This window comes from Cheilinus undulatus, linkage group 12 (assembly GCF_018320785.1).
Source record: "Cheilinus undulatus linkage group 12, ASM1832078v1, whole genome shotgun sequence".
Lineage (NCBI taxonomy): Eukaryota > Metazoa > Chordata > Actinopteri > Labriformes > Labridae > Cheilinus > Cheilinus undulatus.
This window is the reverse complement of record NC_054876.1, coordinates 7,533,493-7,548,897: the sequence shown is the minus strand read 5'-3', so window position 1 is coordinate 7,548,897 and position 15,405 is coordinate 7,533,493. Positions and strand designations below refer to the sequence as shown.

The window sequence follows — 15,405 nt, the reverse complement described above, 5'->3', positions numbered from 1 at the left end:
AAGGACACCATAATTAGATCTGTAGGCCCTTAACACGGCTTCTTTTATTTTGTCATACAAATATGTTAGGTCCTTTTAAGATATATTTTGTGACTTAGTAAAAACTTTATGAGAAAATTGGAATAACTTGAGGTCAGAACAGTCCTTACAACTGTCCAGAACTGTTTATAAAACTTTACCAAAGAATTAAACAGAATAGCAAAAAAGTCTTTCATTTTTTATAAAAAATCGTATAAAAATAAGGCAGCTGATAATCTATGTTTACGTTCAGGTGAATATAAATCTGAAAGAATAGAGCACAGATATGTTTTTCCCACTTTCCTTTTAGAGAATTTTGTTTTCCCTGAATCTTCCGGCACATTCATTGTTAACTAAAAGTGATTACAGTTAAAAACGCCTTTGTTGGGTAGTGTTCAGTTTTCCTTTGAAATGATGAATGCTGATTTTTCTGTAGTTTGGTTTATCGAGTTTTTGGTTTTCCGTCTCTCTGAGCAGGAGCACAGGAACCTGCCCTTCATGCAGGAGCTGAGGAACCTCTTCTCCCTCATGGTGGGCTCCAAGAGGAAATATGTGGATCCGTCCCGTGCAGTGGAGATCCTCAAAGATGCTTTTAAGTCCAGTGAGTCACAGCAGGTAAGCCATTCAACAGCAATTCTCTTTTTACTGACATAACACAGCATATCATTCAAACTTGGCATATCTTCACATTTTCATCTCTGTTTTTAAACTAAAACTTAGAATTTTTTTTTCTAATAAAACAAAAATACTAGTCATAAATCAGTGGCTGAAAACAAGATGTTAAAAGTTCCAAGTCCTGAAAATCCACGTATAGACATTTTTCCTCTCTAACTAGTTCATATAAGGACTGATTACAGTTCAAGGCTCTTGTTCAGTTCTTGAAAATGTCATTTTACATGTAAAGTACAGTAAAAGAGGGGAAAGCAAGAAGTAAAACAGCACAAACAAATAGCAACAATAATTTAACAGTGGGGTCTAGGGCTGAACGATTTGGGAAAATATCTAATTGCAATTTTTTTTCCCCCCAGTATTGCGATTTGATATGTGCTTATTTCTGAAGGTCCTCATCAACAAACAAGCAATAAATCATTCTATATTACAACAACACAATATTTCATTAGAGAAGGGCTGAACAATTTTGAAAAACTAACTTATTGTGATGATTTTGACTTGTATTGCAAATCAGATATGAATTCTTGTATTGAAAGGAATGTTCATTTTTATGTCATTCTCATATTCAATAAGAAAAACATACAAAAATGAAGAAAATTTGATATTTTGCAGACTATTCTAAAAAAATTGAACTTAAAAGATTGCATATGTAATGCATAACATCTCTGTAGCAAAAAAGTTTTAAAACACGTATTTTCAGGTTAAAGAAATATTGCACCTTCTGCAATTTGATAATTGCAGTGGGCCATATTGCGATTTAATCTAATTGCAATTAATTGCCCAGCCCTAGTGTAATCATGAACCAAGGCAATCTATAAGAGGTACATCTTGTTCTCTGTCTTCACCCAGTCAAAATCAGATCTAATCTGCAATATAAACTCAAACCAGGTTTTCCACACAACCCTAAACCTGTCCAGCTCCAGTCTGAAAAAAAAAGTCAGTTTCTCCATAGTATAGATTAGAGGTTGGAATCTTTAGGCACCTCACGATTCAATTCTTAATCAATTATTGATGCATTTTGATGCACTTGTTTTTTATTTTACATTTCTGTTGTTCTCATTGTGTCCAACATAATAAAATAATTACATTTGTGTTAGAAAAAAGAGATAAATTAAATTTCCACTATCCTGTTATTGGAGATGTGTAAACTGGAAAGTTAGGATTGTACTGAACCAAGAGTAGCAGCATCCTTTTTTCGTAACACATTTGAAGTTCCAAACATAAAAATTTCATTTTTCACAGATGAACATCTGGTAACTTAATTCTTGTACCACCTTTCTGTTCCGGCAATTCCACGGTATTAAATATTTAAATAGTCAATTATTGGACATTTATAAATCGATTCAGAATCTTCCACCTCCACATCACCTTGCATCTCAGAATCGATTTTTACCCCACCTCTAGTATTGATATGATTTATAATGGTATGCCAGTCCTCCACCTTTTGGTGCCTCAGTCTTTAGCTAGTTCCTTGTTATGACCTTTTTGCTTGAAATTAGAATAATCCTCCACATATGTTTGCGGTACCCTTTAGCTTGGTGTTCATTTTTTTTTTTATTTCAATAAAAGTGGAATTTCATTCTTAATATCTGTCCCATACATTTTCAACAGCATTTAATTAATAATATACACTTATTGCAGGTAGTATTCAAAGAAAAAGACCTTTTAGTCCAAGTAATTTTAATTCCAAGCCAAAATTATTATGCTATAAACAGTGACAAAAACTTCATATGATAACCAATTCAAATGTTTCCTGGTTTATCAGTGAATGCTTAGACTTTAGTGTTCCAGAGGGGGAAATTCCTTTTCACAGCACCATATCCATTTAGCACACATAACAAATAATACATACTCACACCACACAATAGAAAGCAAAATCATCAGAGCTCACACTCTGGCCTGTTCAGTGAGGCTTTGTGTTTGTGGCAGCAGGGATTAAACTCTTCCAAAAGCAGACCCTCCTGCACTGAAGTGCACTGTATCTCCTGTTGAGGTTGTAGTATGTGTCATGGCTGTGTTGATGAGATCTGATACAGTTAGTGATGCACACTACTGTACTACTAATGATACTACTGTCAGCTGCTTTTTCCCCCAATAATCTGTTTTACACCCCAATGTTGGGTATCAAAGTAACAATTGTATTATGCATGTATTATGCATTATGCAGATATTAGCTGGAACACAGTACAAATGTCTGAATTTATCCATGAAAATTCTTGAAGCAAATAATGTTTTCTACCTCAGCATTCTTAAATATTATGCGCTGAATAGTCTTAAGATTTACAGCTGTGCTTTACATAATTTTAGTACAGTCAGAAGCTTTGGTTGCCAATCCGCTACCGTCAGGTGAATTTATAGAAAATACTAGTGAATAAAGCATGCTTTTTGGTTTATTTTGATTTCTTAAAAGACCTGTTGCAAAGGAAAGATGGGAATTTTTTTTTGGTGGTTTGATTCCAAGTCCAGGAGTTAGAAGTTTAGAAGTTGTCCATTTTCAAGTCAGACTGATTCCTGACTCACAACACATACCCTTTATCTTATAAAGTGGTATTATTTCAGCATCTAATTCTGTCTGTTCTGCTCTAAGGAGCTGAAAGGTAGTATTTGACATTGGGAAGCTTGATAAAATGTGCTCAGGATAATGCTTTTTAGTAGGGATGTCCGATATTATCGGCCTCCCGATATTATTGGCCGATAATAGCATAAAAATGTATTATCAGAAATTATCGGTATCGGATTTTCATTAAAAAAAAAAAAAAAATCTTTCAAAAAACTTTTACCCTGAGTTTAGATCAGTCAACATTTTTACTCCTTTGTTTACAATTACTAGTCCTACTCTAGTCTGGACTGAAGCTGTTTGCCTTCAGTGTTTTTGTTGTAGTTCTGCCATTTGTGAAGAAGTCAAAACTAAGTATTTTGCCCTAGTTGTAGTGGCGGGGTATTGTCAGGATTATCTCAGGGAGAGCATGATCCAAGCTGTTGTTTGAAGCATGTATAAAAATAAGAAAAAAGAAGCACTTGTCTTTTATAATAAATATGGGAGTGCCATGTTGGCACTTTTCTCCATGACTTAAGTTGAAGTTGTTTCTCATTTTTGCACAGGGAAATCAAATGTTTGCATTTGAAAGCCTTGTTGTTACATTTATGAATGCATCCAGTGGGGCATCACAATAAAGTGACTAAATTAGGGATAATGTGTTAATTTCACAACAGGGTATATGTGATGTTGTTACCTTACATTAGTTTTGGTGGAGAAAAACCCGCATATTATCGGTATCGGTTTATATCAGTATCGGGAATTAAGAGTTGGACAATATCGGTTATCGGTAAAAAAAGCCAATATCGGACATCCCTACTTTTTAGCTTATTTTTAGTGTTTTTATTTGCTGATACTGAACAGTAATCTAAACACACAAAGAAAAAAAAAGACATTAATCTGTACTTGAAGCGAAAAATAATTCAGTTTGAATAAAATGTTTGGGCATTAGCAAAGTATCAGAAACTTGAAAAATAATCATTCATGTAAAACATTCACTGTTGACGATTCTGTAGGACAATGGTTCTCAAATGGGGGTACGCGTACCACTGGGGGTACGTGAAGGCACTCCAGGGGGTACACGACTGAAAAAAGATTGAGAACCACTGCTCTAGGAAAGCAGGTGTTATAGTTTAATAAGTGACTGTGTTAACTGCCAACTTTTGGCAGAATGAGAGCATTTTCCATTAATTAAATATACTTAGAAGATATGCATTTTATGTAGAAGTAAACAAAAATGCTCTTTAAAAAGGCAACCATAGACATATTTGGCATAAAGTCACCAGTTAACATGGTCACTTGTTGAACCATAACACCGGTTTTTGATATGAAACTGATGAAAGATTCTGTTATTTTTACTGTCTGTGCCAGTCAGCAGTTTTCGGCTGATGCTTCATTATTTTTACACCACATGAATGTGTTTTTAATGTATGATGTGAACTCAGGATTCTGACTTGTTCCTGGGGTGTCTACATTAAATTTTGTATACCGTACATGTCGGGTCAGACTTCCTGTTACCTGGAGATTATAGAATCCAAAATGAATCCTAAAACATTTCCTTATGAGAAAGCAGGATGGGCTCAGTAACTTGTTGCTCCATAGACAGTGTAGACAATACGTTAGTGTGTCGGACACAGCATTGTAAATATTACAGCGAGCTAGCGCTGCTAATGCAAACAGTGCAGCTGTTAATTCTGTGCATCAGGGAAGGTGGAGACAGCGCATGGAGGAAAATACCAACGGTGGGTTTGCTGTGCTCAAACTGGCTCTTAAAATATAATTAAGTACATTTAAAAAGATTTGGGGATGTTTTGCTGTCTTTATTTTTAATTCAGAGTTTCTTGTTTGTTTGCAAAGCGTGAATATTTAACACCCTTTTCCCTTTTTGTGCCTCGTCCTTTAAGTCGAGTGCCTCACCGCTGAAAGTCATTGTTGTTTTACTGACTCAGCGCTACTGAACAGGGGACGCTTGACCTCTCTTATCTATAACTATTAATCTTCAAACCCTCAGCATCCCCTCTGAACTTTGTAAAAAAAAATCATATTGACCAGGTGTAAGCTGTTTTCTGCAGATATCCTTTAATGTGCCGGATCTGTTGTGTTCTTGTCCTTACATAAGCGTTCACTCTAAGCCAGTGGCTGTGCAGAGGTTAACTGAGGTCCACCCTCTGGCCTGTGTGCTCATCAGTCATGTCACTGCTCTGTGTATTAGCCAGGTTGGAGGGGCAATGACCTGAATTAATGTTTGGCATTGATGTCTATGAGAGAGCGGCCTCATAGCGAGCAGGTTCCCTTTGAGGTTAGCGATCAGTTGGCTAAGATGAGTCATCTTTTATCCCAGGCTCACTTTACATCAGCACATGGCGGATGTGGCATTGATTTGACTGATTGGACTTTTCTGGCAGTTTGACTTTGTGATCTCTGTGTCTTAAAGACAGTTGTGTATTTTGAATGTTTTATCTGTGCTTTTCTCAACAGCAGGATGTGAGCGAGTTCACACACAAGCTGCTAGACTGGCTGGAGGACGCTTTCCAGATGAAGGCAGAGGAAGACAGGTAATCATTAAACAAGAAAAAAAACACACCTTCACAGGATACAAGTGTTGATCTTGTATTTATCACTCATCACCGATTTTATTTTGCATTAAGGCTTAAAAACAGATCCTGTAGTTGCTGAACAGGCTGTCTAATATTTTATTTTACAAGTTTCTTTGCTCAAAAAGCCTTGAATATGAGCAGAGCCAGACTGAGCTGGCTGGTTATCTTGGTCAGGCACTATGACAGGTTTTTATGATTTTACTCTAGAGCTTTTTAGTCAGTCTCTCCTTAAGGAATGCAATTTTAATTCTTTAAAACTTGCTTTTTTATTTACCTGTATTTTAATAGGATGTCCCGTCATGATACAGATATAAGAACAACACAACACAGAAAAATTCCTTCAAATAAAACCGTGTTTAAAATGAACAGTGGCATTTCAAGAGAACCAACTAAAAGCCTCTTTCACCATATTCTTCACGACTCTTTTAAATTACCTTAGTGATATCTAGGGATGTAGCGGTTCACAGGGGTCACAGTTTGGTTCACAACTCATTTTTGGAGTCATGGTCTGGTACAGTTTTAGTTCATCAGAAAAAAATATTATATTAATATTATAACACAGATTTCTAGTTCTAGGTTTCCTTCATTTATTTCTGTTAAGTTCACAGCAGTGCATCATACATTTTTTTCCATCTAATATTATTTAGACAAACATCCAATAAAATTCCCTGAAATCTCCTGGGGGTTTTTTGTTTTTTGTTTTTTTTTTCAAAAGACGCCATCCCCCCAAAAAATCCCACCCCAATTCCCCTACATTTACAAATAATTTTCCCAGATTTCCACGAAAATACCAAAAAAAAAATCTAATTCTGGGGAGCAGGTGGCCTCGTGGTTTAAGGCGCTCCCCATGTGTGCGGGCGGCCCAGGTTCGAATCCGGCTTGAGACCTCATGTCTCTCCCCCACTCTTGACCCTGTTTCCAACTCTATCCACTGTCCTCCTCTATCTAATAAAGGCACAAAAATGCCCTAAAATAAATCTTGAAAAAAAAAAAAAAAATCGAATTCCACTCAACATCCAATTCAAATTTCCTGAAATTTAATGCAATCCTCAAAATTTCGAAGGCCCCCCCCCATCCCCGCCTGAAAATTTCCCCCCAAACATTCAAACACATTTTCAAAATTCCCACAAAAACGCGGTTAGACTTCAAAGCAAATTTCCTTAAAATACAGATGAAACTCCCCAAAATGTACATATTCCCCAAATTTCCTTTACTATACTTAAAAATTCCAGCAAATTCCCTCAGAATATTTGAACAAATTCCATAAAATATCCATGTTAATTCCTGACAGTTTCATTCTGGATATTTATCTTAAAATTTCTAAAATTGTTACTGTGTTGGAGGAAGCCAAATTGTAATGCCCTTATATGTGCGTGCAGGGTCCTAGGAGCTTAAATGGCACCATATAAAACAAACTGGTTACATGCATCCTGCATTTAAACAGAATTAAACCACTTTGACATTTGTAGAATTCTACTGCTGGTCTAATCTGCCAAACAGAAGGAGAAGACACTGTTCCATCCTGTGGAGAAAGTGCTCTAATGTCTAGTATTAACACGTCAACATAGTGGACAATAGCAGCAACCAATGACACGCTCTGGTATTGATGGATTACAACAGCACAATGCTGTCAGTCATTGTTTAAAAAGTTTTTACTCAAAGTGAGATGGAATTCAAACAGAATTGATGCAGGGCAGTGTGTTTATTCTTCTGTTATCATTTTTGCTCTAGTTTTAAGTTTGCACATAAGAATCTTTGCTTCTGCTAAGACTCCCTCCCATGTTGTAAACAAACAGCGCTCTTGCTGCTCACATCCAGATTCTTCTCCTGTGCTCCCCCCTCACGGTGTTCCAGAGATCGCATTCTCTTTCTGTTTTATATCTGTGTTTTTATGTCAAAATGAATCTGATTCATGTATAGGTATGCTTTCTGCTGCTGTTTTCCCAGAATTAGCGGGCTGTTTATATACTTCTGCCATTAATAAACTGGTGTGACCGTGCAGATCTGAAAAGGAACCCCCAGACATGTGCATCTGAAGAGAGAAGCAGACATCTAATTAAAACAGTGCTAGACTGACCAGAAAGAAGCTTTAAAAGCAAGTGTGTCTATGGGTATTGTTAGGAATAGCAATCAGCATAAACCACCCCTCTGGTGTGGATTAAAATTCCTTTCCAAATGGACCAGGTAGGTTCAGGATCTAGATCAGACTGATGTGTTTGTATAAAGTATTTTATTCTTTTCAAGATGTTACTGTTTATTTTTGGCCAAATAAATAAAGCTTTTACATTTACCTGCAGTACATAGAGATTCCAAATGTTAAAAATCACATTAAAATCTTCAAAAATTTGAAGCAATAATTTAGTATCATTTGGCCCTGGCTGTTCCCATGTTTTTGCAGCAACAACTCTTTATATCCAGAGAAATTGCACTCACTGTCAACAAATGCCATGCAGTGAATCTAATGTATTCAGTGCATATGCAGATGTGTCATAGATATCCCCTTTATCTCCTCTGTCCTGTGTTTTTCTGCTTTCAGGGAGGGTGAGAAGCCAAAGAACCCCATGGTGGAACTTTTCTACGGTCGCTTCCTGGCTGTGGGTGTCCTGGAAGGTGAGATGAGCTGTTAAATTAAAGCCAATAAAGAGAAAAAAGCAAGGTGGTATATTGGAGAATCACAGAGAGTTAAAGCATTAACTAGGTCTGACTGCATCAGCCAGAAAGCAAGCAAGTCCTCGCCCCGAGAAATGAAAGGTGACCTTGTCTTAATGAGATGTGCTCCATGTAAAAGAGGAGCGCGTTTGCATTGATTGTGGAAGACCTTGATGGCTGATTGACATTGTGCTTATTATGCATGACAATACTGGCCCAGAGCCACCAAAAGCTGGGCAAGTGGACTCTGCTGCTCATAAAACGACCTTAATGCCTCATCTGCATGTCCGCTAGCAAACTCCTCCTCTGTCTTTTTTTTGGGGCTGCTCATCAGTAGTTGAAGCAGGAGGTCTGTTCAGCGGTTTAATGATGAGTGAGTGACTGCTGAACAAGTGAAAATCAGCGTGGATGCAGACGGGTGTGAAATGGCTCGTTACTGCTGCTTCTTTCACGCTCTTTGCGTTTCCAGCTCTGCTGTCATGCTTGACAGAAATTTGACCTGTATACAGTATGTCTCTGATGTATGTGATTCACTGTGCATCTTTCTCATACACACACTGAAAGCACAGATTTTAGGAGATGATTGACAAAGAGGCAGAGACTACCTTTGCTCTAACCTTGTTTAGTTAGGTTGGCAGTTAAACTGCACAGGTTAGGTCTCAGAGAAATGTAAAAAAGACATTGAATGTCCCAACACTTTAAACTGCTTCTTATATGAGTCGTCTTGATATATAAGCAGCAGCCAACTCTTTATTTGCAAAAAAAAAGGTATTTTAAGTGCAAGTTATATTCCAGATTTTAGACAAACTGCTGATTTAAAGAAGAGTTTTTTCTCAGGCAAAAGAAGTCACCTGTTGACACAGTCTGATCTGTTTTTTATGGTTTCTGCAAGAGAAAATGTTGGCATAGTGGGAGTCTCACACCAGAAAAGTAATAAAAAAAGCTTCGGTGTTAGCATTGACATTGGCTGAGTTGCAGTTTTAAACATCTTAAAGGCCCTAACTGCAACAATCAGTGCATATCTACTTGAAAGACAATATCTCTAACAAAAATATTTCTGTTTTTGTTATTTAAAGGCAAATGTCAGTAGGCAGGGTTTACAGACATCTTACATCAATTGTATCTATTCTTAAGCCCAAAACACACTAATGCCAGACCCTCGCATCATATGACATGCCTTATTTGCCGTCCCTAGCACACACCGTCAGCAGCGCGTCAACGGTCAAACTTGCCACCAGCCACTGCATGGCCAGGTGCTTTATACAAGAGCCGATAGCCTGCTTGGGGATCACCTCTCTGATTAAGTGAAAAGACTATAAGAGCAGTGGTATTTCACCAGCAGCCAAGGCCTCCCACTGATTCCACTTTTTTTTTTTCTGTGCTCTCAAACAGAGCTGCTACTGCAGCAGCCGAGACGGAGAAAACAGCTGTTCTCTCAGGAAAACACTCCACCAGATGTGGCTGCAACAGTAATAGAACAGTGGGTCAAAGTGGCACAAATTGCAGCAGTGCTGGCTGTGGCAGTGTAGGTTTATTCATAGAAAATAATGGAGCCGATGGTTTGGACAGGTGTCTGATGGCGCTGATGTGTTTTGGGCTTTAAGTAAATAGCTATATATGACATTCAGAACGCATCAGAATTAACTGATCAGAAGAACTGTCACCTGGCTGATATGTGCCTTCCAGATGTATGCAGTTGCTGGCTGGTGAAAGTACAATTGGTCTAGATGAAGGGTCAGGATGATTTTTGACCTTTGATCTGTGACCTCAAAAACATAACCCATTCATCCTTGAGTCAGAGGTTCAAACTGTGCAAAAATTAAGGAAAATCCCTCAAAACATTCAAAATGGATATTACGTCCACAATGATGGACAACTAGAAAAATGTTGCCTCATACCCTTGGCTATCGCTGGCTCTAAAGCATGAAAATGTCAGTATCAAGGAAAATGCACCCATTGTTATTTGGAATGTATGCAATGAGACTTTTCTCTGAATTCTCTGAAAAATAGCACTGTGTGCTTGCAAGTTAATTCTTAGTGGAGCCCAAGTTAATTGAAATAAGGAAATGAATCTCAGGCAACTCTGTTGCCTTGCAAAATGAAAGTACAAATCTTTTGTACAAGTAAAAGTGTGGTGTGAGATTTCCAATTAAACAGGAAGTTAATTTTGGTCATTACTTGTTTTTAATATTTAATAAAAATGAAAATGAGAAAATGTTCTGTGATGGAAATTTTGTCTCATGTTCTGTATTTGCCAGTGTTGATTGAAAGTGTCTGAATTGATTTTATTCTAATTATTCAGTCTAAGTAGCTAGTCAAAATGTCTAAAAATGGTATTGAAGGATAAAAACAGCTTCTGCGAGTGAAATGCATTGACATTAAAACTTCTGCTAAAAAGAAATATGTGGTCTGATCAAAATCATCAGCATTTATTGTCTCAAGTAAATGTTTTATTTAACGGTCATCTTTTTATATGATATATGTTTGTGTGATTCCTCCACAGGTAAAAAGTTTGAAAACACAGAGATGTTTGGGCAGTACCCTCTGCAGGTGAATGGCTTTAAGGATCTCCATGAATGTCTGGAGGCAGCGATGATCGAGGGAGAGATTGAGTCTCTGCACTCGGCAGAGAACTCTGCCAGATCTGGGCAAGAGGTCAGTAACAGAAACTATGAGTTAAACTTCATTAAAAGGCCTAAAATATTGTGAATTTATTGTATCTTCACAAGTTTTCTACAAAAGTAATAGCAGGATCATCTAGAGTACAAATACCTCTTTCAAACCAAGCCTAAAAGTTTAACACAGGTAGTGTTTTTCCCCTTAAATATAAAAAGAATCCCCCATGAACCGACTGAAAATTAATCCTGTGATCAAACATAATGCCTTAAGAAAATTCATTTTAGTGTCAAGGACTTCTGTTTCTTTTGAGTACAAGGTATTTTTAGGAGGATTTCTCTGGAGGAAGCATATGACAGAGAAAACTTTATACTCAGAATGAGGGGCAAAAGCTGAACAGCTGAACTTTAGGGTGGAAAAGTTTAGGTTTGACCAGTGGAAGTGGAATGCAGAGGGTTCATAGCTGTTTATAAAAGAAGGACTGCAGGGGAGGTCAACTGGCTGCCTGGGGGCCACATGTAGTCCTCCCCCTCACTCAATGTGGCCCTTTAGGTGACTTTAAATATCTGGAAATGGTAAAAAAAAATTAAGAGAACATGATACAATCTACCATGAAAACACGAAAAATAGACACAGTTCTATCCTCTTTGAATACTGGTGTATGCTAGTAAAATTAGAGCTGTAAATGGCTTTATCTGTCTTAAAAAAATGTGTATGGATCATTAAATTCATTTGTATAATAACCTTGATTTATAAATAAAAATACTAGAATAACTGTAAACTTTCATGTTGATTGCCCTTTAAGAAACAAGTTATACTGGTTTGAATTTTGAGTTAAGCTAAATGAGTTAAGCATTACTATTTGCATTTGCATGATGAAAGCTATGTTCCTTTTTTAATCAATTGAAAGTAATTGTAATTTATTGATAGTATTTCACAATTTGAAATGATTTGGCCCCCTGGTAGTGAGAGTAAAAACTTTGTGGCCCTCTCAGTAACCAAAGTTGCCCATCCTTTCCATACAGGCATGATTTATAAAGTGAAATTGCAGTATTGAGGTAATTCTAATCTATGCAGGTCATATCATAACAAATAATTAGAAATAACACAGTGGGAATATCCCTTTTCAACACCAAGTAAAGGACTTCCTCCTTCAGTATCACATTATTCAATCAGGTTAAATCATTTTGGGTTATTAGGTGGATCCTCTCCAAAGAGCCGACCCCTGGCCTTTGTGTGACTCCTGTGCTGCTCAGACTTTGACCTCTGCTTAGCAGCATCCCTGCCTGTGCCGTCCCACAGCAGCAGGGAGCAGCTAATTATCAGGCCAATACACAGATGAGTGTGGCACCATGCCATCAGCGGGGAGGGATAGGGATGGGCATGGAGGCAGAGCTGCTGCATACACATCATACAGGGAAGTATAAATATAGAATGAAAGCATATAAGGTGGATGTTCATAATTTATTTATGTATAAGAAGGAAAACTAAGCACTGATATTATCCAAAATAGGCTAAAAATTGAGTATAATTTATGAAATTGTCAAATCTTACAGTGAAGCATGAGAGTAATTAGTCGATAAAAATGTGGTATTTTTGTGGAATTCATGGTCACACGTGCAGCCTTTTCTTTTTCCTCACCGCGGGCATAAACATACACAATTAAACAGAAAAAGACAGCAGTGCAGACACAACTGAGGAGTAAATTAAATAACAGCCATCGATGAGTTGTATTGCAGTGTAATTGTTGTCAAGCCTTCTTAATTTAAAACCCTAAAATTGTGATCATTCATCCATAAAATCTACATTTTAATCTGCTTTTTCTTCAGAATCCCCTCAGTGTGTTGTAGCCAAAGCTTAATGATTTTAAATTATTAAGCCAAGTTTTTCCTGCATCTTAACAAGTGATCAAACTGGCAGACCCTCCAACTCCCACGCCCTCTCTCCCTCTGTCAGTGTTACCTGCCAGACAGTGAGTCAACATCAGCAGTAACACAGGGGGATAACTGACAGCAGGAATGAGTCATTTTGACTGTGATATTATGAATATTTCAGCAGTGTTATCAATTCTTTACACTCAACATTTGTTACCAGAGCCATAAGATGATACATGCTGTTTCCTCAGTTTATGATGTAAATTTAAGATCCTTAATTCAGAAACTTGGATGAGAAAACACTCAGTTTAAAAGCCAATCACAAAGCAGCTTCTCATTTCTATACGATGATTGTCGTGGCTGTTATGTGCTGCCAAAAACTAAACACATCTCTTTAAGTATCTCGGTGTCAGGCCAAAATTAAAATTAGCTTTGTTTAAGCACTGGCATGAAACACAACTAGCCTTGTGCCAAATTCAGATCCTCACATTTAAAAGTGTTTCCTCTCTATTTTCCATTTTGCTGTCCTCTGTGGTTAGGTCAGGTGAGGTTTCAGTCTGGCATCATGGAGATAACAGGTTACAGTGGGGTTTGGTTGAGGTGAAGACAGACATAAAAATACTGGTTAAGGGTTAGGAGATGCTTGGTATGAGTTCAACAAACACCAGTGCTGCCAATACCAGCAGGGCATTTAAGATAAGGTTTTTGAGTACCTTTGGGAAGTGGATTGCTTGACATTGAATAATGTTAAAATTATCATTTGAAGGGGAGGTTTCACTTTACAAGACTCAGTAGAGTGCTTAGCCTGAGTTCCAGACTTGTTTACAGAAGGCAGAAGATCTCAAATTCCAAGTTAAGGAGGACAAAACACCAACTTTTCCCAAGTGTATTCGGCTCACATCACAATAAACAAACGCTGAAGTCGGTCAGATAAACTAGAGAAAAGTTTGTTTTGTCTCCTTAACTTGGAATTTGAGATGCCCTGTTTTTAAAAATACCAATAGTTGCCTTTCACTGTAAGCTATGCCCTCTAAAAACTAAATAAAATCCCAATAACCTACATCAGTGATCATCAACTGGCCACATCCGGCCCCCAGAACCATGATCAAATTTAGAAAGCACATTGTTGTGGTGTTTCAGGTACCTTTTTTTCTATCACTCTCTAGAGATATTAAACAACAACTAAAACAGTTTCATAAGAATTGAATTTATGATTCATTCATTTTTCAGAGATCCTCCTGTCAGACATTAGTAGCATTTAAAATCAAACACTATGAATTCATACAGTCCCCAGTTTAGCCACAAAGGCGAAGTCAAATCAGTGCTAAAACTTCATTTCTGACATGTTCTTCAAAATGCAAGTTTCAATTCCTTTTATTGTGAACAGCCACATCAGGGAATGTGGTGTTTTCAGTCACAGCTTAACACACCTCCGCAGGAGAGAAATAAAACTTAAGACCACAACTGCATTTAAAAAGGTCTAAACAGAGACTAAAAAGAAAAAATTTTCTGAGATCTTATATGCTAATTTTGTAATACCACGACAATATAATAACGCTTGGTTTATATCGCCCAGCTCTATTAGCGACTGACATTGGTTCATGCCAGCAGGACCTAAAATTCTCCATGTCTGTGACCTAAAAATGTCTGGATAACTAGTATTCAGAATTGAAATGTCCTTACCAAGTTGTATTTTCTGACCTGACTATGTATTAATCTAACATTGTTTATCTTCCAGCACTGGTTCACAGAGCTTCCTCCTGTATTGACGTTTGAACTGTCGAGGTTTGAGTTCAACCAAGCACTGGGTCGGCCTGAAAAGATCCACAACAAGCTCGAGTTTCCCTCCATGCTCTACATGGACAGGTACCAGAAACATTACTGCTTTTAGTACGTCATACTTTATTTGTGTCTCCTCTTTGAGACTGAAGCCTCTGCTGTGGTTTTTGTATTTTAGGTATATGGACAGAAACCGAGAAATAACCAGAATCAAGAGGGAGGAGATCAGGAGGCTGAAAGAGCATCTGACACTGCTTCAACAGCGTCTGGAGAGGTACTGATTTTCTCTTTAATACCTGTTTGTTTACCACAGCTCTCTGTGCAGCCATGGTGAGTCATTTCTCTCTCTGTGTCCTTTCCCTGTCTTTTTCCGCCTTTCATTCTCACTTCTGATCACCTCTCTCTCCTTTTTCTCACCTGCAGATATCTGAGTTATGGCTCCGGCCCCAAGAGGTTTCCTCTGGCAGATGTCCTCCAGTACGCTATGGAGTTCGCCTCCAGTAAGCCAGTGTGCACATCTCCAGTGGAAGACATTGACTCATCAGCGCCCCCCGGTGGCACAACAGGGCAGCAGCTGCCCCCTCCAAGGTAAGCTATGTTAATGTTAGAAGTATATGGGTCAGGGCTGGGCAAAATATCCAGTTTTTAAGATATATAGATATAT

General features: G+C 37.7%; 1 protein-coding gene across 2 annotated transcripts in view; it reads left to right on the top strand.

Annotated features, from left to right (window-relative positions):
• usp25 (ubiquitin specific peptidase 25) overlaps positions 1-15,405 on the top strand; it is a 77,085-nt gene that overhangs the window by 29,207 nt on the left and 32,473 nt on the right. For both annotated transcript variants that reach the window (XM_041800972.1, XM_041800971.1), the window contains exons 7-13: positions 496-633; positions 5,705-5,781; positions 8,360-8,433; positions 10,976-11,127; positions 14,701-14,828; positions 14,920-15,015; positions 15,165-15,329. In XM_041800972.1, coding sequence (XP_041656906.1) covers positions 496-633; positions 5,705-5,781; positions 8,360-8,433; positions 10,976-11,127; positions 14,701-14,828; positions 14,920-15,015; positions 15,165-15,329 — 830 coding nt within the window. The remainder of the gene's footprint in view (positions 1-495; positions 634-5,704; positions 5,782-8,359; positions 8,434-10,975; positions 11,128-14,700; positions 14,829-14,919; positions 15,016-15,164; positions 15,330-15,405) is intronic.